Source organism: Anolis sagrei, chromosome 9 (assembly GCF_037176765.1).
Source record: "Anolis sagrei isolate rAnoSag1 chromosome 9, rAnoSag1.mat, whole genome shotgun sequence".
In the NCBI taxonomy this organism is placed as follows: domain Eukaryota; kingdom Metazoa; phylum Chordata; class Lepidosauria; order Squamata; family Dactyloidae; genus Anolis; species Anolis sagrei.
In genome coordinates this window covers 5,671,728-5,695,286 of record NC_090029.1, presented here as the reverse complement: position 1 = coordinate 5,695,286, position 23,559 = coordinate 5,671,728, and the positions used below count along the sequence as shown (strand labels likewise).

The window sequence follows — 23,559 nt, the reverse complement described above, 5'->3', positions numbered from 1 at the left end:
CTGTAGAATTAATGCAGTTTGACACAGCTGCCACGGCTCAGTTCTTTGAAATCGTGGAAGTTGCAGTTTGGTAAGCTCCAGCACCCCTTGGCAGAGAAGGATCAAGACCTTGTAAACCTACAACTCCCAGAATCCTTATCCGTCAAACTATGAGGACCAGTAACTTGGCTATTGCTTTCAGTGGGGGGGGGGGGGGGGCTACAGTGTGTTGTCGAAGGCTTTCATGGCCGGAATCACTGGGCTGCTGTGAGTTTTCTGGGCTGTCTGGCCATGTTCCAGAAGCATTCTCTTCTGACGTTTCGCCCACATCTATGGCAGGCATCCTCAGAGGTTGTGAGGTCTGTTGGTGTTTATATATCTGGTGTTTATAGCTAACACCTCCGAACAAAGGATCCTCTGGGCAGAAAGGCAGGAAGCAGCCAGGCTTTGAAGCTGAAAGGCCATTCAGTGATAATCAAGGTGAGCAATTACAACATTCATACTTGCCTCAAGCAGACAAGAGTTCTTCCTCCCACCCTGGACATCATTCCAGAGATATATAAACCTCACTTGCCTAGTTTCCAACAAACCGCACAACTTCTGAGGATGCCTGCCATAGATGGGGGAGAAACATCAGGAGAGAATGCTTCTGGAGCATAGCCATAAAGCCCGGAAAACTCACAGCAACACAGTATTAAAAAACCCTAAAATGAAGACAGTAAATAAAGAGAAACACTCAGAAAACAGGAATTGCAGACAGGAAAGAATCGGGACCTGCTAACACCTCCCAACAAAGGATTCCTCCAGGCAGGAAGCAGCCAGGCTTTGAAGCTGCAAGACTATTAAATGCTAATCAAGGTGGCCAATTGCGACATTCATACTTGCCTCAAGCAGACAAGAGTTCTTTCTCCCACCCTGGACATCATTCCAGAGATATATAAACCCACTTGCCTAGTTTGTTGGAGACTGCACAACCTCTGAGGGTGCCTGCCATAGATGTGGGAGAAACGTCAGGAGAGAATGCTTCTGGATCATGACCAGACAGCCCAAAAAACTCACAGCCACCCAAAGCTACGATGGCTTCAAAATTCCATGCCAGACAAAGCAGTTATAATTTTCATTGCAATTTTTAAAACCTGCAGAAGGACAAAAAAAAATCGGTGCGAGTATAGTTGAGGTGACATCTGTCAAGATATATAAAACCACGTTGTGTCTGTATGTATGCATACATATATATATATACTAGCTGTCCCCTGCCACGCATTGCTGTGGCCCAGTCTGTATATATGTTTTGTATGTGTATATATGTGTTTATGTGTGTATATGTGTTAATGTGTCATTTGTGTGTGTATATATATATGTGTGTGTGTACATATTTGTGTATTTCAATGTTTATGTGTGTATATGCATATTGTGTATGTGTGTGTGCTTCTGTATATGCATATACGTCTGTATATATGTGTATATATGTGTATATGTATATGTATGTAGGTGTATATGTATGTGTGTATATGTGTATATCATCCTTGAAGTGACTGGACTGACCTTGAGGGAGCTGGGGGTGGTAACGGCCGACAGGGAGCTCTGGCATGGGCTGGTCCATGAGGTCACGAAGAGTCGGAGATGACTGAACGAATGAACAACAACAACATATGTGTATATATTTTTGCTTGCATATATGTGTGTCTGTATGTATGTGTGCATGTGTATATGTATATGAAAACATGTATACATATGGTTTATATGTATGTATTATATATGTGTATATATATGTATATATGGCTTATATGTGTGTGTATATATTTGTGTACTTCTGTGTTTATGTGTGTATATGTATATTGTGTATATGTGTGTGGTTGTGTATATGCATATATGTGTGTATATGTATATGTGTGTAGGTGTATATGTATGTGTGTATATGTATATGTATATGTTTATATATGTGCTTGCATATATGTGTGTGTGTATGTCTGTATGTATGCATGTGTATATGAATGTGTGTGTGTGTGTGTGTGGAGTATATATAGAGTTTGGTCCAGATCCATCATTGTTTGAGTCCACAGTGCTCTTTGGGTGTAGGTGAACTACAACTTGCAAACTCAAGGTCAATGCCCGCCAAACTCTTCCCGTATTTTTTGTTGGTCATGGGAGTTCTGTGTGCCAAGTTTGGTTCAATTCCATTGTTGATAAGAGTTCAGAATGCTCTTTGATTGTAGGTGAACTATAAATCCCAGCAACTACTACTCCCAATTGACAAATTCATAATTTGTTGAGTGATGGTCACTCCTTGTGTTGTGAGATGTTTTGTTGCCCAATTTGGTGTGATTTCGTTCATTGGTTCTTTTGTTTTTAAGGTACTCATTGTGCGCAGAGCATTTTTATATATAGAGATAGCTAGATAGCGAGAAAGAGAGAGAGAGAGAGAGGGATTTGCTGTTCCTTGGCGGAGGCCTCCCTTGTGCTTGAGGGACTGCGCTGCTTTTCCCCTCCAGCCGTAACCCACTTTCTGAGCCAGACGCCTCTCCGGAGATGCTATTTCTGCTCCTTTTCCTAATTTGCACTTGAACTACATGCTAATTTTAAGCGGAGGGTTTATCTCGCTTGACGGGGGCGCATCATTCTGGAAGAGAGTCTCATCCCTTTGGATGCATTGATGTTTCAGAGAGCGAGAAATTGGCAGAGCGAGATGAAAGGAATGGATGAGGAGGGGGGAGATAAGACCTGGAGATATACATTTGGGGGGCAGGGTGGGACTCATTTAGGAGAGCAGGGGAATTGGGGGCTGAATATTTCATTTAAAAATATTCCTGGACCCTTATTATAATAATATTGTATTAATAATATTGTATTAATAATATTAGTAATAATATTGAATTAGTAATAATATAGAATAATATTGTATTAATAATATTAGTAATAAAATATTATTATTATTATTATTATTAATAATAATAATAATATCTATATAAATAAAAATGTAATGCTCGTTTGTGGGTTTAACAGAACTCAAAAACCACTGGACGAATTGACACCAAATTTGGACACAAGACACCTAACAACCCAATGTATGTCCTTCACTAAAAAAAATTTGATTTTGTCACTTGGGAGTTGTAGTTGCTGGGATTTATAGTTCACCTACAATCAAAGAACATTCTGAACCCCACCAATGATGGAATTGAACCAAACTTGGCACACAGTTCTTCCATGACCAACAGAAAATACTGGAAGGGTTTGGTGGGCAGTGCCCTTTGATTTTGGAGTTGTAGTTCACCTACATCCAGAGATCACTGTGGACTCAAACAATGATGGATTTGGACCAAACTCTACATGAATACTCAATATGCCCAAATGTGAACACTGGTGGAGTTTGGGGAAAATAGAATCTTGACATTTGGGAGTTGTCGTTGCTGGGATTTATAGTTCACCTACAATCACAGAGCATTCTGAACCCCACCAATGATAGAATTGGGCCAAACCCCCCACACAGAACCCCCATGTGCGCCACAGCAACGCGTGGCAGGGGATGGCTAGTTATTAATATTATTGTTGTTATTGAGGGTCATTATATGGGGAGAGTGGCCCCCAGGTGGCGCAGCACCTGGGCCAAACTTCCCACACAGAACTTCCATGACTAATGGTGGGCATTGATCATGAATTTTGGAGTTGTAGTTCACCTACATCCAGAGAGCACTGTGGATGGATCTGGACCAAATTTGGCATGAATACTAAATATGTCCAAATTTGGACACTACTGGAGTTTGGGGGAAATAGACCTTGACATTAGGGAGTTGTAGTTGCTGTGATTTATAGTTCACCTATAATCAAAGAACATTCTGAACCCACCAATGATAGAATTGGGCCAAACTTCCCAGACAGTGTTTTCTGATGGTTTTTGGTGACCCCTCTGACACCCCCCTCGCAACCCCCCAGGGGTCCCGACCCCTGGGTTGAGAAACACTGCTCTAAAGGAAATCGATTCTCTGCCATCTTGTTGCAACATGAGCACACAACATCCACAGGATGTGCAAGGAGGTTAGATTCTACATCAATGTTCATTATGTGGTCAATATGACAAAGTCTTTGTCAGTGCAGGAGTGTTTGGATTTCATGTTGAGCTATGCTTGCATCTATGGAGGGCCGATCCCAGATGGTGAAGCTGGGAGACGCCTGCTCGGACCCCTGGCCTTTGACCTGTGGGGTCCCGCAAGGCTCTATTCTGTCTCCCATGCTTTTTAACATCTACATGAAACCGCTGGGAGAGGTCATCCGGAGTTTTGGAGTTAGGTGTCACCTCTATGCAGATGACACACAACTCTACTACTCTTTTCCACCCAATTCCAAGGATGAGTGCCTGGCCGCTGTGTCTATCTGGATGAGGAGGAACAAGCTGAAGATCAATCCCGACAAGACAGAGGTCCTCCTGGTCCATCGTAAACCTGACCGGCGTATAGGGTGGCAACCTGTGTTGGACGGGGTTACACTCCCCCTGAAGCCACAGGTCCGCAGTTTGGGAGACCTCTTGGATTCATCACTTACGCTTGAGGCTCAGGCGTTGGCGGTGTCTGGGAGGGCTTTCGCACAATTGAGACTCGTGCGCCAACTGCGACTGTACCTCGCGAAGGCTGATCTGGCCGGTGTGGTCCATGCCTTAGTCACCTCTAGATTGGACTACTGCAATGCACTCTACGTGGGGCTGCCCTTGAAAACAGCTCGGAAGTTCCAACTGGTCCAACGGGCAGTGGCCAGGATGTTAATTGGGGGCCCTTACAGAGAGAGGTCAACCATCCTGTTCAAGGAGCTCCACTGGCTGCTGTTTATTTTCCGAGCCCAATTTAAGGTGCAGGTGCTTACCTACAAAGCCCTAAATGGTTTGGGACCACCCTACCTGCATGACCGCATCTCCGTCTACAAACCCACGGGTTCACTTCGGTCATCTGGAGAGGCCCTGCTCGTGATCCCGCCTGCATCGCAAGCGCGTTTGGTGAGGACACGAGACAGGGCCTTTTCTGTGGTGGCCCCCCGACTGGAACACCCTCCCCAAAGATCTTAGACAGGCCCCTACATTGGCAGTCTTTAGAAAGAACTTGAAGACCTGGCTGTTCCAATGTGCCTTCCCAGAATAGGAAATCTCCACTACCAAGTCCCAGAAGCACTTTATTAGAACTAAGATTGCCACACACTGCACTTGCCCTATAAGCCTTATATTCCACCTGTCACATCAGCACTTTTAATCCTGTACCCATTACTCTGGCCAGGCCCAGTTTCATTGTGTCTTAGTGTATTGTTTATTGCTTATTGTTATATTGCTTCAATTGTTTTTAATTTGCCTTAGGTTTTGTATTGTTATGTTGTGTGTTGAGACCTTGGCCTTTGTAAGCCGCATTGAGTCCTTCGGGAGATGCTAGGGGGTACAAATAAAGTAATAATAATAATAATAATAATAATAATAATAATAATATGTGTTTCAGAGCGAAAGAGCTGGCTGGGAAGTGCGTCCGGGTTTGCAAGGGGCCTCGGGGGGTCTTCTCTCGGGCACTACTCCTCTTCTCCTTATCGGACGCAACGGAGGACGAAGAGGCCGGAAGTGGAGGCCAGGGACAACTCTCCACCATCCTCCTGGTGAACATGCGCCGGATAGTATTCCCCTCTTACACCGTCTACAGGAAAACGCAGATATTCCAGGACCGGGATGACTTTATCAGGTAGGATAAACGAGCCAAGTCTCCATGTTGCCTTCTTCCTGAGGTGCTTCTACATTGTTGAGTTAATGCAGTTTGACGCCACTTTAATTGCCAGGTATCTGCTGGGAAATCATAGAAGTTGTAGTTTTACAAGGTCTTTAGAGAGCTTACTTACTTAGATGATCACTCATTGTCCACGTATGATGGCCTTCCAACTGTAGGGACTTGGCAGTTGATACGTAGGTGACTGTAAAGCCTTATTCTTGACCCACGTGGTCTTCCACAGTGAGGGCATAGGTTTCCAGACGGAAGGCGGTCTCATCTGGGGTTGGCTTGATGCGCCTTCCTCTTGGCACATTTCTCTCTTTCGCCCTCCATTCGTGCCTCCAAATTCTACAGCACTGCTGGTCACAGATGACCTCCAGCTGGAGAGCTCAGGGCCAGGGCTTCCCAGTTCTCAGTGTCTATGCCAGAGTTTTAAAGGCTGGCTTTGAGCCCATCTTTAAATCTCTTTTCCTGGCCACCAACATTCCGTTTTCCGTTCTTAAGTTCGGAGTAGAGCAACTGCTTTGGGAGACGGTGGTCAGGCATCCAGACAACATGGCCGATCCAGTGGAGTTGATGGCAGAGGACCATCGCTTGCCGTGTCTTCCTCTTGACATGTTTCTCCCTTTCGCCCTCCATTTGTGCCTCTTTGAATTCCATAGCACTGCTGGTCACAGCTGACCTCCAGTTAGAGCTCTCAAGGGCCATGGCTTCCCAGTTCTTGGTGTCTATGCCACAGTTGTTTACATTGGCTTTAAGACCATTTTAAAATCTCTTTTCCTGTCTATCAACATTCTGTTTTCCGTCCTTGAGTCGGGAGTAGAGTAACTGCTTTGAGAGACAGTAATCTTTGGGCATTTAGAAAAAGTGGCATTCAGTACAGCGGAGTTGATGGTGGAGGAGCATCAGTTCAATGCTGGTGGTCTTTGCTTCTTTGTCCACCTGTCTTCCTGGAATGCAAGAGGTGTGGACTAGTGCTGATAACGCAGGATTTTCCAGAGGCAACGCTGATGGAATTGTTCCAGGAGTTGAGTGTGACGTCTGTAGACAGTTCACATTTCACAGGCATATAACAGAATTGGGAGGACAATAGCTATATAAACAAGCCCCATGTTTATACAGATGTCCCAGTCCTCAAACACTCTCTGTTTCATTCAGAAAAATGCTGCCCTCGCAGAGCTCCGGCGGTGTTGTATTTCGGTGTCAATGTTGCCTTTGGTGTAGAGGTGGCTGCCAAGGGAGCAGATATGGTCAACATTTTCTAATGTTACACCGTTAAGCTGTATCTCTGGCATTGGAGAGAGATTGGCTAGTGACTACTAGAAGAGCACTTTGGTTTTCTCAATGTTCAATGACAGGCCGAGCTTCTCGTATGCTTCTGCAAAGGTGTTTAGATTGGCTTGTAGGTCTTCTTCTGAATGCGCACAGACTACGTTATCATCGGCATATTGGAGTTCTATAACAGATGACCTTGATTTTGGCTTTCAGTCTGCTGAGGTAGGGGTGCAACTGCAGTTATTTTACAAATTCATGGCAGCATGAACGCTCTTTGACAGCGAATGCTAAATATCCCACCAAACTACAAATCCTAGGATCCACAGGATAGAGCTTATGTTCTTCTGTCAATGAATGGTTTCTTAGTTTTGGAACTTCTCTCACTAGATGCCTGATACCTTTAAAAATTTCGCAAGAAGAGCCTCCAACTATTACCATATATACTCGAATATAAGCTGACCCGACTATAACCCGAGGCACCTAATTTTACCACAAAAAACTGGAAAAGCATATTGAAGATAAGCCGAAGGTAGGAAATGCAGCAGCTAATGGTAAATTACAAAATAAAAATAGATACCAATAAAATACATTAATTGAGGCATCAGTAGTATAAATATTGTTGAATATTTACATAAAACTAATTTAAGATAAGACTGTCCAACTCTGATTAAACCATTATTTTAACCTTTTTCAATGTAAATGTGCTTACGTTTCCTTCTAATAATAAATAGAATAAAATAATAAATGTAATAATAATAATAATAATAATAATAGAGTAAAATAATAGAAATATAATAATAACAATAATAATAGAGTAAAATAATAAATGTAAAAATAATAACAATAAAGTAAAATAATAAATGCAATAATAATAACAGAATAAAATAATAAATGTAATAATATTTATTATTATTATTATTATTATTATAACTTTATTTGTACCCCGCTAGCATCTCCCGCAGGATTCGATGTGGCTTACAATAGGCCGAAGCCCAACACAAACAACAATACAATATCTAGCAAATAAAAACAGTTAAGCAGAAAAACAATAACAGTAGCAGTACGATAAGACAATATTAAAAAACTGGGTCGGCCAGAGTGGGGTACAAGGTTAAAAAGTGCTGATGAGTCGGAGGGGTGTGGGATTATGATATAAGTGCGGTGTGCAGTGTGCGGTGATTTTGGTACTAAAGTGCTTCTAGGATTTGGTACTGGGAGATTCCTAATCTGAAAAGGCACATTGGAACAGCCAGGTTTTCAAATTCTTCCTGAAGACTGCCAGTGTAGGGGCTTGTCTGAGATCTTTCGGGAGGGTGTTCCAGAGGCGGGGGGCCACCACGGAGAAGGCCCTGTCTCGCGTCCCCACCAAGCGCGCTTGTGACGCGGGCGGGATCACGAGCAGGGCCTCCCCAGATGACCGGAGTGAGCGTGTGGGTTCTTAACAGCGATGCGATCACACAGGTAGGGTGGTCCCAAACCATTCAGGGCTTTGTAGGTAAGCACCTGCACCTTAAATTGGGCCCGGAAAATAAACGGCAGCCATCTATTTATTATTCTAATAATGAATAGAGTAAAATAATAAATAACTTTGACTCAAGTATAAACCGTGGAGGACCTTTTCAGTCTAAAAAAAGGGCTGAAAAACTGTTGAAGTTGTTTGTAATTTATAATGTGGATTTCAAAGTATGTATGTATGTTTATAAATGCAGAGGCTATGTGCCGAGTGTATTCCTGTGTGGAAAGAGTTAACTGAACCATGGAGGGAACGGCATTCCTAGAGAGGTCATAAATCAAGTGTATAGAGCAAATGGACGCAGTGTCGAGCGTCATATGTCATACATCACTCTGGAATGCAAGAGGTGTGGACTAGTGCTGATAATGCAGTCTGTGTGTTCGCGATGTTACGACCGGACGGTGTAGAAGCAAGTTGTACAATATGCTGAGTGTTAAGTAGCTTCTAATCTATATAGCTGTAAAATAAAGTAGTTTATAGCCTAAGGTGGCTGTGATTGATTGTGTTCCTGTCTTGCTGTGCGGCCGATGTCACTGATAAAAACTAGGCTTATACTCGAGTATATACAGTATGTTTTGTATGGATTTTGCAGTCAAAATTAACCCTGAATCATGTTACTGTTGTATTTTTTAAAAAACTCCAATTAGGTACTCCTCTGCTGCCTATCTGTCCAATGACATCTCTCTGGCTCTGGCATTACGAAACTGGAAAGAAGGGCTCAACGTCTACAAGGGGGCAAAAGAAACCTGGAAGGAGTTGCGAAATCATCCTTCGCTAAGGTATAGATGGGTTGGCAAGCCATCTCGTCCATAGGAAACCATTCTTCTTCCACATTGCCTCTGTTTCTATTCTCTGATCTGTCCATTTTGTGTATTTCTCCCATAGGTATCATGCTACTCTTCCCGAATACTTGAGGCGTTTCACGGTAGGATGGGTCTATACACGGATCCTTTCGTACGGCGTCGAGATCTTGCAGAGGCTTCATATGTACGAGGTGATAAGACGGAGAAACAAATCCCAGGCAGCCTTTGGAATCCTGGGATTTGTAGTATTTTCTGCCAAAGAGCCCTGGCCCCTGCCAAAATAACAATCCCAGGATTCCATGTTGTCATAGTTATTGAAGTGTTATAACTGTGTAGTGTGAATTGATTCCTGGAATCTCGATTGCAAAGTCCGCAAAGCTGGCTATAAAGCAGGTGGTGCTAAGCTGGGTTCCAATCAATACTCAATATTTATTTATTTACTAGCTGTACCTGCCACGCGTTGCTGTGGCCAACCTTTCCTCCCTCTTTCTCTCCTTCTTTCTTTCTCTACTTCCTTTCCTTCCTCTTTCCTTCCTTTCGTCTTTTTCTTTCCCTTCTTCCTTCTCTAATTGTTTCTTTTCTCGCTTCCTTTGCTCTTTGGTTTCATCCTTCCTTGTCTCCTTCCTTCCCTCCCTCCCTCCCTCTTTCTTTCGTTCCTTCTCTCCCTCCTTCTTTCCTTCCCCCTTTCTGTGTATGTGTTTTGTGTGTGTATGCATATATGTGTGTATATATGTGTGTTTGTGTATATTTATGTGGTTTTGTGCATGCCTTGCAATGTATTTTTTAGTTTTTTGGCTTTTTAAGTCCCTTCTGCTGTGTTTTTTAAATATATATTTTTATTGTTTTCTTGATATTTACATAAAAAGGGTAGGAACAATAGGTTTCTGCAGGGTAAAGTAGGAAAGTGAGGAGGGTGGAGTGGATAGAGGGAGGAAAGGTGATGGGATGGGGGGTGGGTGGGTAAGATACTTCCAGGATTACCCAGGATGTACCAATTAATTGTTTATTTGTATCTATATACATATGTATCCACATCTGCACAGCTGTGTTTTTCAGTGTTTTTATGAGTGATGGTCACTCATTGACCTAATAGGTGTCTTGTGTCCAAATTTGGTGTCAATTCGTTGAGTGGTTATTGAGTTATGTCAGTCCCACAAACGAACATTACATTTTTATTTATATAGATTTTTATTTATTTATTTGCAATATTTATAGCCCGCCTTTCTCAGCCATACGGCCACAGAAGACGGGTTACAGATTGGCACAATTTGATGTCAGGCATTCATAAAAGTGCCAATAAAAACAATCAACATCTATATAAATAAAAATGTAATGTTCGTTTGTGGGATTAACATAACTCAAAAACCACTGGACGAATTGACAACAAATTTGGACAGCATACACCTAAAAACCCAATGTATGTCCTTCATTCAAAAATGTTTGATTTTGTCATTTGGGAGTTGTAGTTCACCTACATCCAGAGAACACTGTGGACTCAAACAATGATGGATCTAGACCAAACTTGAGAAATTCTCAATATACCCAAATGTGAACACGGGTGGAGTTTGGGGAAAACAGACCTACACAGATGTTGTAGTGGTTGGAATTTATAGTTCGCCTACAATCAAAGAGCATTCTGAACTCCACCAACGATAGAATTAGGCCAAACTTCCCACATAGGGCTCCACTGCCTTGAAGGGACTCGCTGGCGTGAGCCTCCCTCCAGTCTTGCACGCTCTCCCTCGCCAGCACATGCACACCACGCTGCCATGCACTGAGCACACCTGCTCTCCCCTCCATGTTTGGAATCTCAGAAGCAGCCCTCCCCTTGTCTGAGAGGCTGGCCAATCACAGCGGAAGAGGGCATTTGGTGGGAGGATTGGTCGTCTGTTTCCAAAAAGGAAGAGAAGGACAGGCAGAGAGATCTTCAGGCTTCTCTGCCAAAGGGGTTCCCAACACCATCAGAAATATATGTTTTCCGATGGTCTTTGGCGATCCCTCTGAAACCCTCTCATGACCCCCCCCCCCCCCCCCCGGGTGTCCCGACCACCAGGTTAAGAAAGAGTGATACAGTGTGAATTGATTCCTGGTATCTCTATAGAAAAAGCCATAAAGCTGGCCATAAAGCAGGTGGTCCTGAGCTAGATTCGAATCCATGCTGCAATCACCCAAACGTCTTGCACAATAAAACTTTCCATATGTCCATATTTCATTTCTGGGAATTTGATGATTCTCAGATTTGATTCAGGAATCTTGAGGTCCTCTACCTTGATTGTGTGGTCAACTTCTGCATTGGAGGACCTAAAGGTTCTCAAGAGAGTATACTTCTCTCTGGAGTTGCACCGGATGACCTAGAGCAGTGGTTCTCAACCTTCCTAATGTTCCTGATGTTGTGGTGACCCCCAACCATAACATTATTTTCGTTGCTACTTCACAACTGTAATTTTGCTCCTGTTATGAATCATAATGTAAATATCTGAGAAGCAAGATGGATTTTCATTCACTGGCACAAATACCCAATATACCCAAATTTGAATACTGGTGGGGTTGGGGGAGGAATTGATTTTGTCATTTGGGAGTTGTAGTTGCTGGGATTTATAGTTCACCTACAATCAAAGATCATTCTCAACTCTTATCAACGATGGAATTGAACCAAACTTGGCACACAGAACTCCCATGACCAACAGAAAATACTGGAAGGATTCGGTGAGCTTTGATCTTGAGTTTTGGAGTTGTAGTTCACTTACATCCAAAGCGCACTGTGGACTCAAACAATGATAGATCTGGACCAAACTTAGCACAAATACCAAATATGCCTAAATGTGAACACTGTTAGAGTTTGGGGAAAATAGACCTTTACATCTGGGAGTTGTTGTTGCTGGGATTTATAGTTCACCTACAATCAAAGAGCATTCTGAACCCCATCAACGGTAGAATTGGGCCAAACTTCCCACTCAGAACTCCCATGACCAACAGAAAATACTATGTATTCTGATGGTCTTTGGTGACCCCTCTGACACCCCCTCATGACCCCCCCCCCAGTGGTCCCGACCCCCAGGTTGAGAAACGCTGACCTATAGCATCCTGACAGTCATCTTGTCTTTCATTCAGGAGGCAGTGGCTCAACTGCAGGACCTTTTGGCTCAACATGTTTATTGCATGGACAGCCGAGGACGATGGTGGGATCGACTGGCTCTCAATTTGCACCAGCATCTGAAAGACCCAGAGAAGGTAAGACGTCCTCTCTGCTTTCTTCTTCAGATTATCAGGCTTTGGAAGAAAACATCTCTTTTCTTTTCCTTTATCAGACCATCGAATGCATCCGGAAAGGTCTCCAGGACCCTTTTGTCCGCACCGGCCACCGCCTTTCTCTTTCCCAGCGAGGCCAGAAGATGAGAGAGTCTCCGTCATGTAAGACATTCAGGTCCATCTTGCAAGACTTGCCTCTCCTTCAAGTGGAAGACGTTGCCCATGTGAGTAGACCCTTCCTAGGCCAAAGTCTTCAAAGACATGATAGCTATGGAAATTGTAGTGTTATGCGAGGGGTGTTCCGGAGCCCCCAGTGGCGCAGTGGGTTAAACCCCTGTGCCGGCAGGACTGAAGGCCGACAGGTTGCAGGTTCGAATCCGGGGAGAGGCGGATGAGCTCCCTCTATCAGCTCCAGCTCCTCATGCAGGGACATGAGAGAAGCCTCCCACAATGATGATAAAAACATCAAATCATCCAGGTGTCTCCTGGGCAACGTACTTACAGACAGACAATTCTCTCACACCAGAAGCGACTTGCAGTCACTCCTGACACCACAAAAAAATCAAAGATTTCCCAACCTGCTTCTATTTATCACAGGATGCTGAAACTGCACAGGTGTAATGATAGAAGTCTCTATAGGTTACGTGCCAATGTACAACTCAGAACTGAAAGCAGTCTTGATTGTACGGGTGTGGAAGTGGTGTGAGGTTTGAGAATGGACCCAGTGGAAGACAGACCAGTCCTCAAAGGAGACGTTGGATGAGATGGAAGAGGTTGATAGTGAGGATTCCCCATCATATGATGGAGTCAAGAACTGGCATCATCACTTCCAATGTGGAGAGAACTTCTAACTGTGTTGAGACACAAAAGAGACATGCACAAGAAGTGGAAAAAGGAAATCACCAAAGAAGAATTCAAACAAATAGCCAACACCTGTAGGGAAAAGGTCCGCAAAGCTAAAGCACAAAACGAGCTCAGGCTTGCCAGGGACATTAAAAACAATAAAAAGGGCTTCTATTCTTATGTCAGTAGAAAAAGGAAAAACAAGGAGGCGATAGGACCTCTTCGAGGAGAAGATGGGGCAATGCTGACAGGGGATGATAGGGAAAAGGCAGAACTACTTAATGCCTTCTTTGCCTCGGTCTTCTCACAAAAAGAGAGTCTTCAACCTCAGCAAGATGGAGTGGATGAGGGATTGGAGGACATCCAACCCCAAATTGGGAAAGAAGTCGTCCAGGAATACCTGGCTGCTCTAAATGAGTTCAAGTCCCCTTTCAGGGCCAGATCAGCTACACCCCAGAGTATTGAAGGAACTAGCGGAAGTCATTTCGAAACCATTAGCAACCATCTTTGAGAGTTCTTGGAGAACGGGAGAAGTTCCAGCAGATTGGAGGAGGGCCAATGTGGTCCCAATCTTCAAGAAGGGAAAAAAGGATGACCCAAACAACTACCGTCCGGTCAGCCTCACGTCGATACCGGGCAAGATTCTGGAAAAGATTGTTAAGGAAGTGGTCTGCAAACACTTAGAAACAAATGCAGTCATCGCTAATAGTCAACATGGATTTATCAAAAACAAGTCATGCCAGACTCATCTGATCTCTTTCTTCGATAGAGTTACAAGCTGGGTAGATGCGGGGAATGCCGTGGATGGAGCGTGCCTGGATCTCAGTAAGGCCTTCGACAAGGTTCCCCATGACCTTCTGGCAAGGAAAGTAGTCCAATGTGGGCGAGGCAAAACTACGGTGAGGTGGATCTGGAATTGGTTAAGTGGACGAACACAGAGGGTGCTCACCAAGTCTTCCTCTTCATCCTGGAAAGAAGTGACGAGCGGAGTGCCGCAGGGTTCTGTCCTGGGCCCGGTCCTGTTCAACATCTTTATTAATGACTTAGATAAAGGGCTAGAAGGCAGGATCATCAAGTGTGCAAACGACACCAAATTGGGAGGGAGAGCCAATACTCCAGAGGACAGGAGCAGGATTCAAAACGATCTTGACAGATTAGAGAGATGAAGGGCCAAAACTAACAAAATGAAGTTCAACAGTGACAAATGCAAGATACTCCACTTTGGCAGGAAAAACGAAATGCAAAGATACAGAATGGGGGATGCCTGGCTCGAGAGCAGTACGTGTGAAAAAGATCTTGGAGTCCTCGTGGACAACAAGTTAAACATGAGCCAACAATGTGATTTGGCGGCAAAAAAAGCCAATGGGATTTTGGCCTGCATCAATAGGAGCCTAGTGTCTAGATCTAGGGAAGTAATGCTACCCCTCTATTCCGCTTTGGTTAGACCACACCTGGAATATTGTGTCCAATTCTGGGCCCCACAATTGAAGAGAGATATTGACAAGCTGGAATGTGTCCAGAGGAGGGCGACTAAAATGATCAAGGGTTTGGAGAACAAGCCCTATGAGGAGTGGCTTAAGGAGCTGGGCATGTTTAGCCTGAAGAAGGCTGAGAGGAGACATGAGAGCCATGTATAAATATGTGAGAGGAAGTCATGGGGGGGGGGGGGCGAACTTGTGAGAGCAAGCTTGTTTTCTGCTTCCCTGGAGACTCGGACGCAATGGAACAATGGCTTCAAACTACAAGAGAGGAGATTCCATCTGAACATGAGGAAGAACTTCCTGACTGTGAGAGCCATTCAGCAGTGGAACTCTCTGCCATGGAGTGTGTTGGAGGCTCCCTCTTTAGAAGCTTTTAAACAGAGGCTGGATGGCCATCTATTGGGGGTGCTTTGAATGCAATTTTCCTGCTTTTTGGCAGGGGGTTGGACTGGATGGCCCACGAGGTCCCTTCCAACTCTCTGATTCTATGAAAAGTGATGAGAAATGAGAGCAATAAAAAGGAAACAAGAGCAGTCCTTTACACAAAGCATGCTGCATCCTTATATCTGTGTGCCATCCTCTGTTGTTGTGGCTTTTTATGCTGGGATGCTGTGCAAAAGAGTCCTTGTGTTGCCATTTTCAGGAACAGACTTGCCCGTCTCGTGGTGCCATCTGGGCCGCAGCTTGGCCTTTTGTGCCAAATTGAGTTTGGAAGGCTTGAGAGGCATTCTTTCCCCCCTTTTCCTCCGCCGCTTACTAGAGAGCCCTGAGCTGGCTTCTTCCCTCGCTATGCGTTCAGGATGCATGGAGTGTGAGAACAGATTTCCCACTCCATTTGTCACTTCCCAAATTGAGTCAAATGGCTGACAAGAAGATGGCACTTTGAAGACTTGATGCTTTTATTTTTAGCTCGCCGTTTAGCTGGTGCGAAGCAAGTTCAAGCCAATGTCTCTCTCTCTGCATTATAATTGGCTTTTTCTAAAGGCGGCTCTGCAGTGCCGTGTCCTTCCTGCTTAGGGCCCTAGCCCTATTCTCAAGCTTATTCCTCCTGCCTTGGAAACTCAATGGTGTCCTCAAGCAGGTCCCACGCTCAGAGGAAGGCAAAGGCTTCTGGCCCAGCTTATCTATCCGAACGCATCTCTTCCTACGAACCCACCAGGAACTTGGGAACGTCGGAGGAGGCCCTGCTCTTGATGCCGCCTGCTTCGCAAGCACGTTTGGCGAGGACGAGAGACAGGGCCTTCTCTGTGGTAGCCCCTTGGCTGTGGAACTCCCTGCCTAGGGATATTAGATCAGCCCTCTCTCTCCTGATCTTTCAAAAAAGAGTGAAAACGTGGCTCTTTGAGCAAGCATTCAGAACCTCAGGATAAACAGACAAACTTGAATCGGAAAATGACCCAGGAATGGCCAAGATGATGGAACGGATGAGGATTTGAATGAGAGGACACTGTTTTTAATTTTTTTTAATTATTCATTTTTTTTTGTTTCTAAATGTACTGTAATGTTTCTTTTTAAATTTTTATCAATGTATGTATTTTATATAGGGCATCGAATTGTGCCGACTTTGTATGCCGCCCTGAGTTGCCTTCGGGCTGATATGGGCGGGATAGAAATAGTGTAAATAAATAAATAAATATAGGCAAATCCTCTGAAGAATGGTTGGATGGCCATCTGTCAGGGGTGCTTTGAATGTGATTTTCCTGCTTCTTGGCATGGGGTTGGACTGGATGGCCCAAGAGGTCTCTTCCAACTCAATGAGATTCTACATCTCAACAAGAAAACCCCTCTGATGCAGACCAGGGCTGGGGTTGGCACCTTTGAACCCGTAAACACACCAATGTTCTTTATAAGCAAAACAGTTTATTGAAGACTAGCCATCCCCTGCTATGCATTGCTGTGGCCCAGTCTGCGTATATGTGCTTTGTGTGTGTGTATGTGTGTATATATTTGTGTATGTGTAGTAAAAGCAATGGTATTCTCCATAGTCACCTACGGATGTGAGAGCTGGACCTTAGGGAAGGCTGAGTAAAAGAAGAGAGATGCTTTTGAGCTGTGGTGTTGGAGGAAAATTCTGAGAGTGCCTTGGACTGCGAGAAGATCCAACCAGTCCATCCTCCAGGAAATAAAGCCTGACTGCTCATTGGAGGGAAGGATATGAGAGGCCAAGATGAAGTACTTTGGCCACATCATAAGAAGACAGGAAAGCTTAGAGAAGACAATGATGCTGGGCAAAATGGAAGGAAAAAGGAAGAGGGGCCGGCCAAGGGCAAGATGGATGGATGGTATCCTTAAAGTGACTGGCTTGACCTTGAAGGAGCTGGGGGCGGTGATGGCTTACAGGGAGCTCTGGCGTGGGCTGGTCCATGAGGTCACGAAGAGTCGGAAGCAACTGAACTGTCGCACCTCAGGATAGATTCACCTTGCTCAGAACACCACACACACCAAGGCTGTAGGTTTTGTAGTTAATTAAAGAAAAGGTAAAGTCTTAAACACAAAAGTAAAGTTGCAAAAGTTCAATAGCCAAACAGAGTCTTAAATGTAAAGGCAGAGTTTCCAAAGTCCAAAGGCAAATAATATGAAGCATATTCCATAAGTAGTGTTCAAACAAGATTCCATGGCAGCATGACAGAGTGCCCAGAAGCCAAGATCCAAATCAAAGTCCCAAGAAGCCAAAAGCATTGTCCAAAAGCCGAGACAATCCAGAAATTTATCATGGTGTTCGCTGAAGTTGCACTGACAAAAGGTTGCCTTCAATCAGCTCACTAAATATACTTTCCCAGCATGAAGCATTCCTTTTACCTCTAATCTCTCTCTTGTTTGCAAGTCTTGTACTATGGCGAACCCTGAGTTGCAAGTGATCCTCCCTATCTAAATCTGCAGAGCCTTCAAGGTTGAATAACTCATTATCCTGGAGCTGGGAATCAGCAGCCTGAGAATCGGCAGGCAGAGAGCTCACAGGCTGGCTCGCCTTCTCCACCTGCACCTCAGAAACATCTTCTAAGACAACATCCCTTGCCATGGGAAACTGGAACTCCTTGTCTTCAGCATCAACATTGTCTGTATCAACAATAGGAACATGTTCAGGAATCCGAAACCCATCATCCTCTTCCTGCTCTTCCTAAGGCTCCAGCTGAGCCACAACATGAATGAATGAACAACAAAATGTGTGTATATCCAAAACTCTGTTGTTGTTGTTGTTGTTATTTGAAACACAACAAGATGAGTCCACAGCAAACACTCAGCTGGCTGTTGTATTGGATCACATGTCGGACACTTCCCAAATGTCTAGGATTATTATTATTATTATTATTATTATTATTATTATTATTAATTTGTGCCAAATAGAGTTTTGAAGGCTTGGGATGCATGGAGTGTGAGAACAGATTTATTATTTCAAGCAGGGAGCTTTGAAATGTTGAACAGAAGCTTGAACAGAAGTTCTCTGAAGCATTAGGTGCTCTTACTGCCTATTACAGGGAAATCCAGCTGATTCCAAATCCATTTAAAATGCAGACATGTGCTTTTCATCTTAAGAGCAGACAAGTATCTTGAGCTCTGAGGATGACCTGGGAAGGAAACTCACTGGAGCATTGCAGTGCACCCAAATACCTGGGAGTTACCCTGAACCGTTCTCTGTCCTACAAGAAGCACTGCTTGGCTAGCAAAAAGTGGGTGCTAGAAACAATATCATTAGAAAGCTGACTGGCACAACCTGGGGATCACAACCAGACACAGTAAAGATATCTGCTCTTGTGCTTTGCTACACTGTTGCTGAATTCTCCCCATGTATCAGGAGATACCTTCTCCCCATGCTTGGCCACCTTGACTTGGGACTATATCTTATTCAGCCAGGTCTTTCTCATTTGCCCATATTCTCTCCATGTATCAGGAGATACCATCTCCCCATGCTTGGCCACCTTGACTCAGTGTTAGGACTGTATCTTATTCAGCCAGGTCTTTCTCAATTGCCCAGATTCTCCCCATGTATCAGGAAATACCTTCTCCCCATGCTTGGCCACCTTGCCTAAAAAGAGCCATTGTTGATGTGGTTATGCCTATGGCCATATTTTGCTCATCCAACTCTTGTTTCCCCAGGTGACCATCAAAGGCAAGCTCTGCCCGCAGACTGGGATAGGAAGGTCTGTGTTCCTCATGGAAGACTTCCAGATGGAAGACCGAGGAGAAGACCTTGAGTCGTCAACCGTCATGTGCTCAGTGGAAGAGCTGGCCTTGGCCCACTACAAGCGGGATGGCTTTGACCAAGGTGACTAGAATCCCAAGCTGGCAACCTACTCTTATCTGTTTTAAGTATTGACTTCATACTAATATTTGGTTATGCCAAGTCTGGGGAAATCATATGGGTTATGAGATGTCAATACTGAATGTACTTTTGAGTGAATTCATTGTAGGTCTATTTCTTGCTGATCTATTCAATACTCTTGTGACCTCTTTGTGCTTGTGATGTTCTTCAGGAATTCATGGCGAAGGATCTACGTTTACCACGCTCTTTGGACTGCTGATGTGGGATATTATTTTCATGGATGGCATCCCAGATGTATTTAGGAATGCTTACCAGGTACGCTTCTTGCCAGGAAAACTCTGTTATAGTTTGCCTTAGGGTCGCTGTAAAGTGGAAACAAGAAGGCACACAAGAACACCACCAGATATATTCCTAGGAGTCAGATGGCATCTGACTCCTGCCTGGCTCGAGAGCAGTACGTGTGAAAAAGATCTTGGAGTCCTCGTGGACAACAAGTTAAACATGAGCCAACAATGTGATGTGGCGGCAAAAAAAGCCAATGGGATTTTGGCCTGCATCAAGAGGAGCATAGTGTCTAGATCTAGGGAAGTAATGCTACCCCTCTATTCTGCTTTGGTTAGACCACATCTGGAATATTGTGTCCAATTCTGGGCACCACAATTCAAGAGAGATATTGACAAGCTGGAATGTGTCCAAAGGAGGGCGACTCAAATGATCAAGAGTCTGGAGAACAAGCCCTATGAGGAGCGGCTTAGGGAACTGGGCATGTTTAGCCTGAAGAAGAGAAGGCTGAGAGGAGATATGATAGCCATGTATAAATATGTGAGAGGAAGCCACAGGGAGGAGGGAGCAAGCTTGTTTTCTGCTTCCCTGGAGACTAGGACACGGAACAATGGCTTCAAACTACAAGAGAGGAGATTCCATCTGAACATTAGGAAGAACTTCCTGACTGTGAGAGCCGTTCAACAGTGGAACTCTCTGCCCCGGAGTGTGGTGGAGGCTCCTTCTTTGGAAGCTTTTAAGCAGAGGCTGGATGGCCATCTGTCAGGGGTGATTTGAATGCAATATTCCTGCTTCTTGGCAGGGGGTTGGACTGGATGGCCCATGAGGTCTCTTCCAACTCATTGATTCTATGATTCTATGATGGTATGCAGAAAGCAATGACGGTAGTGTAATTCCCCGTTCCGTACTTTGTTGGTATTGCGCAATGCCATACCTTCTTACGCAATATGGGGAAGGAAAAAGATATAGCGCTGCCACTTTGTACTACCGAAATGCCGATACTAATAATACTAATACAAATAAATTCTAGGTATTATCGAAGGCTTTCATGGCTGCAATCACTGGATTGCTGTGAGTTTTCCAGGCTGTCTGGCCATGTTCCAGAAGTATTCTCTTCTGACATTTTGCCTGCATCTATGGCAAGCATCCTCAGAAGTTGTGAAGTCTGTTGGAAACTAGGAAAATGAGGTTTATATATCTGTGCAATGTCCACTGATATATAAAGGAGAAAGAACCCCTGTCTGTTTGAGGCAAGTGTGAATGTTGCAATTGGCCATTTTGATTAGCACAGAATGGCCTTGCAGTTCCAAAGCTTGGGTGCTTCCTGTCTGGGAGAATCCTTTGTTGGGAGGTGTTAGCTAGCCCTGATTGTTTCCTGTTCCATTCACACTTGCCTCAAATAGACAAGAGTTCTTTCTCCCGCCCTGGACATCCTTCCACAAATATACAAACCCCACTTGCCTAGTTTCCAACAGACCTCATAACTTCTGAGGATGCCTGCCATAGACGTGGGCAAAACGTATGTTAGCCATTCAGCCCGGAAAACTCACAGCAAGCCAGTGATTCTGGCCATGAAAGCCTTCGACAACACATTATCATTATTTCTATGATGTAAAGTATTATTGATTCTTAAAGTATTATTGATCATTATAATTATTGAAGCAGCAAGGCTTTTTAGTGCTAATCAAGGTGGCCAACTGCGACATTCACACTTGCCTCAAACAGAAAAGAGTTTTTTCTCCCACTCTTGACATCATTCCACAGATATATGAACCCCATTTTCCTTCACAACCTCTGAGGATGCCTGCCATAGATGCAGGTGAAAGGTCAGGAGAGAATGCTTCTGGAACATGACCATAAAGCTGTAGCTTATTCTGCTAAAGATTAACCCTTTAATAACACAGTCTTGGACTTTGTTGCATCATGCACAACTTTTGTTTGTTATCCAGATGCCACCAGAGCACTGGGGGGAAACATTCTGTGGCTTAGAAATGGGTGTGTGATTATACCCGGATCGGGGTATAGGGTGGCAACGTGCTGGATGGGGTTACACTCCCCCTGAAATCACAGTTCCGCAGTTTGGGTGTCCTCCTGGACTCATCACTTACGCTTGAAGCTCAGGCGTCGGCAGTGGCCGGGAGGGCCTTCGCACAATTAAGACTCGTGTGCCAGCTGCGACCATACTTCGTGAAGGTGGATCTGGCCAGGGTGGTCCATCCCTTAGTCACCTCCAGATTGGATTACTGTAATGCACTCTACGTGGGGCTGCCCTTGAAAATGGCCTGGAAATTTCAGGGTGACAGCCAGGTTACTAACTGGTGCTTCTTGCAGGGAGTGGTCAACCCTCCTGTTTAAGGAGCTCCACTGGCTGCCATTAATTTTCTGGTCCCAATTCAAGGTGCAGGTTCTTACCTACAAAGCCCTGAACAGTTTGGGACCCGCCTACCTGCATGACCGCATTTCTGTGTACGAACCTACACGATCTCTTCGATCATCTGGAGAGGCCCTCCTCGCGCTCCCACCTCCATTGCAGGCGCAATTGGTGGAGACGAGAGAGAGGGCCTTCTCGGTGGTGGCCCCTCGACTCTGGAATTCACTCCCCAAGGACATCAGACATGCCCCAACACTGACAGTCTTTAGGAAGAGCCTGAAAACATGGTTGTTCTAGTGTGCCTTCCCAGAATAAGGAAAACTCTTAGCAATATGTCCTCAAAATTCACTTTAATATTGACTTAGGATTGTCTGTGCGCCCTCATCTTTCTCTGAAAACCCTATCCTAATTTGCCTTACCTTGTTCATGCCCAGCATTTTTAATTTTACACTTGAATTATTACATTTGGCCCGGGCATAGGTTTTTAAACGCCGTATGTTTTGATATTGTTATTGCTTATTGTATATTTTCTGCTTTGAGTTTATTTTAACTGTTTTGTATTGATTATTGTTATTGCTTTTGTTTATTGATGTGTTGTGGCTTGGCCTCATGTAAGCCGCACCAAGTCCCTTGGGGAGATGGTAGCGGGGTACAAATAAAGTATTATTATTATTATTATTATTATTATTTTGGACTACAACTCCATAACTGGCTGGGGGATTCTGGGAGATGAGGCTTCGAATGGTGCATTTTCCTCTCCTCGTTTAATGTCTGCAGGCTTTCCCCTTGGATTTGTACACAGACAGCTTTTATGAGAACCGCCGGGAAGCCCTTGAGTCCAGGCTCGAGCTGCTGCGCGAGGCTTCAGCCGAGACCCTGCGGGGTTGGATTGAAGACGTCTGGAGTGCCCAGGAAGGCAAAGCCTCTGCCCTCATCAGCTGGGAGCGCTTCTCTTCTCTCCAACAGGCCCAGGTCAGGATCAAAGAGGTTGTAGTTTGGTGCTCTGTGGCACTCTTGGCTAGAGGAGGCTGAAGACCACTGCCAGGATCTCGTAGCATTGAGTCATGGCAGCTAAAGTGGTGCCAAACAGCATTCATTCTACAGCAGTGTTTCTCAACCTGGGGGTCAGGAGCCTTGGGGGGGATCACAAAGGGGTGTCAGGGTGTCACCAAAGACCATCAGAAAACACAGTATTTTATGTTGGTCATGGGGGTTCTGTGTCGGATGTTTGGCCCCATTCTATCGTTGGTGGGGTTCAGAATGCTCTTTTGATTGCAGGTGAACTATAAATCCCAGCAACTACAGCTCCCAAATGTTCGACTACATTTCTTTATAGTAAATAACTGGGTCTAAGCTACTCTTAACACCCATCTCTTCTAAGGTTTCAAAAAGGGAAACGCTCAATAACTGCATCTCTCTGAAACGCAAGCAGAGAGAGATCTCAAAGCACACAGCAGATACACTCCATACTAAATTTGGCCCAATTCTCTCATTGGTGGGGTTCAGAATGCTCTTTGATTGTAGGTGAACTATAAATCCCAGCATCTACAACCCCCAAATGTCAAGGTATATTTTCCTCTAACTCCACATTTGGGCATATTGAGTATTTTTCCCCAAGTTTGGTCCAGATCTATCATTGTTTGAGTCCACAATGCTCCCTGAAATCAAATCCCAGCAACTACAACTCCCAAATGTCAAAGTCTATTATCACCTAACTCCACCAGTGTTCACATTTGGGCATATTGAGTATTTTTGCCAAGTTTGGTCCCAATCTAT

General features: G+C 44.5%; 1 protein-coding gene across 2 annotated transcripts in view; it reads left to right on the top strand.

Moving 5' to 3' along the window:
• Positions 1 to 23,559, top strand: part of FAN1 (FANCD2 and FANCI associated nuclease 1) — a 43,595-nt gene that overhangs the window by 17,054 nt on the left and 2,982 nt on the right. Inside the window, exons 5-12 of one of the 2 annotated variants that reach the window (XM_060755781.2) lie at positions 5,448 to 5,681; positions 9,141 to 9,272; positions 9,379 to 9,487; positions 12,408 to 12,527; positions 12,605 to 12,769; positions 18,965 to 19,133; positions 19,342 to 19,445; positions 22,561 to 22,755. In XM_060755781.2, coding sequence (XP_060611764.2) covers positions 5,448 to 5,681; positions 9,141 to 9,272; positions 9,379 to 9,487; positions 12,408 to 12,527; positions 12,605 to 12,769; positions 18,965 to 19,133; positions 19,342 to 19,445; positions 22,561 to 22,755 — 1,228 coding nt within the window. The remainder of the gene's footprint in view (positions 1 to 5,447; positions 5,682 to 9,140; positions 9,273 to 9,378; positions 9,488 to 12,407; positions 12,528 to 12,604; positions 12,770 to 18,964; positions 19,134 to 19,341; positions 19,446 to 22,560; positions 22,756 to 23,559) is intronic. The other variant, XM_060755782.2, reaches the window with a different exon arrangement.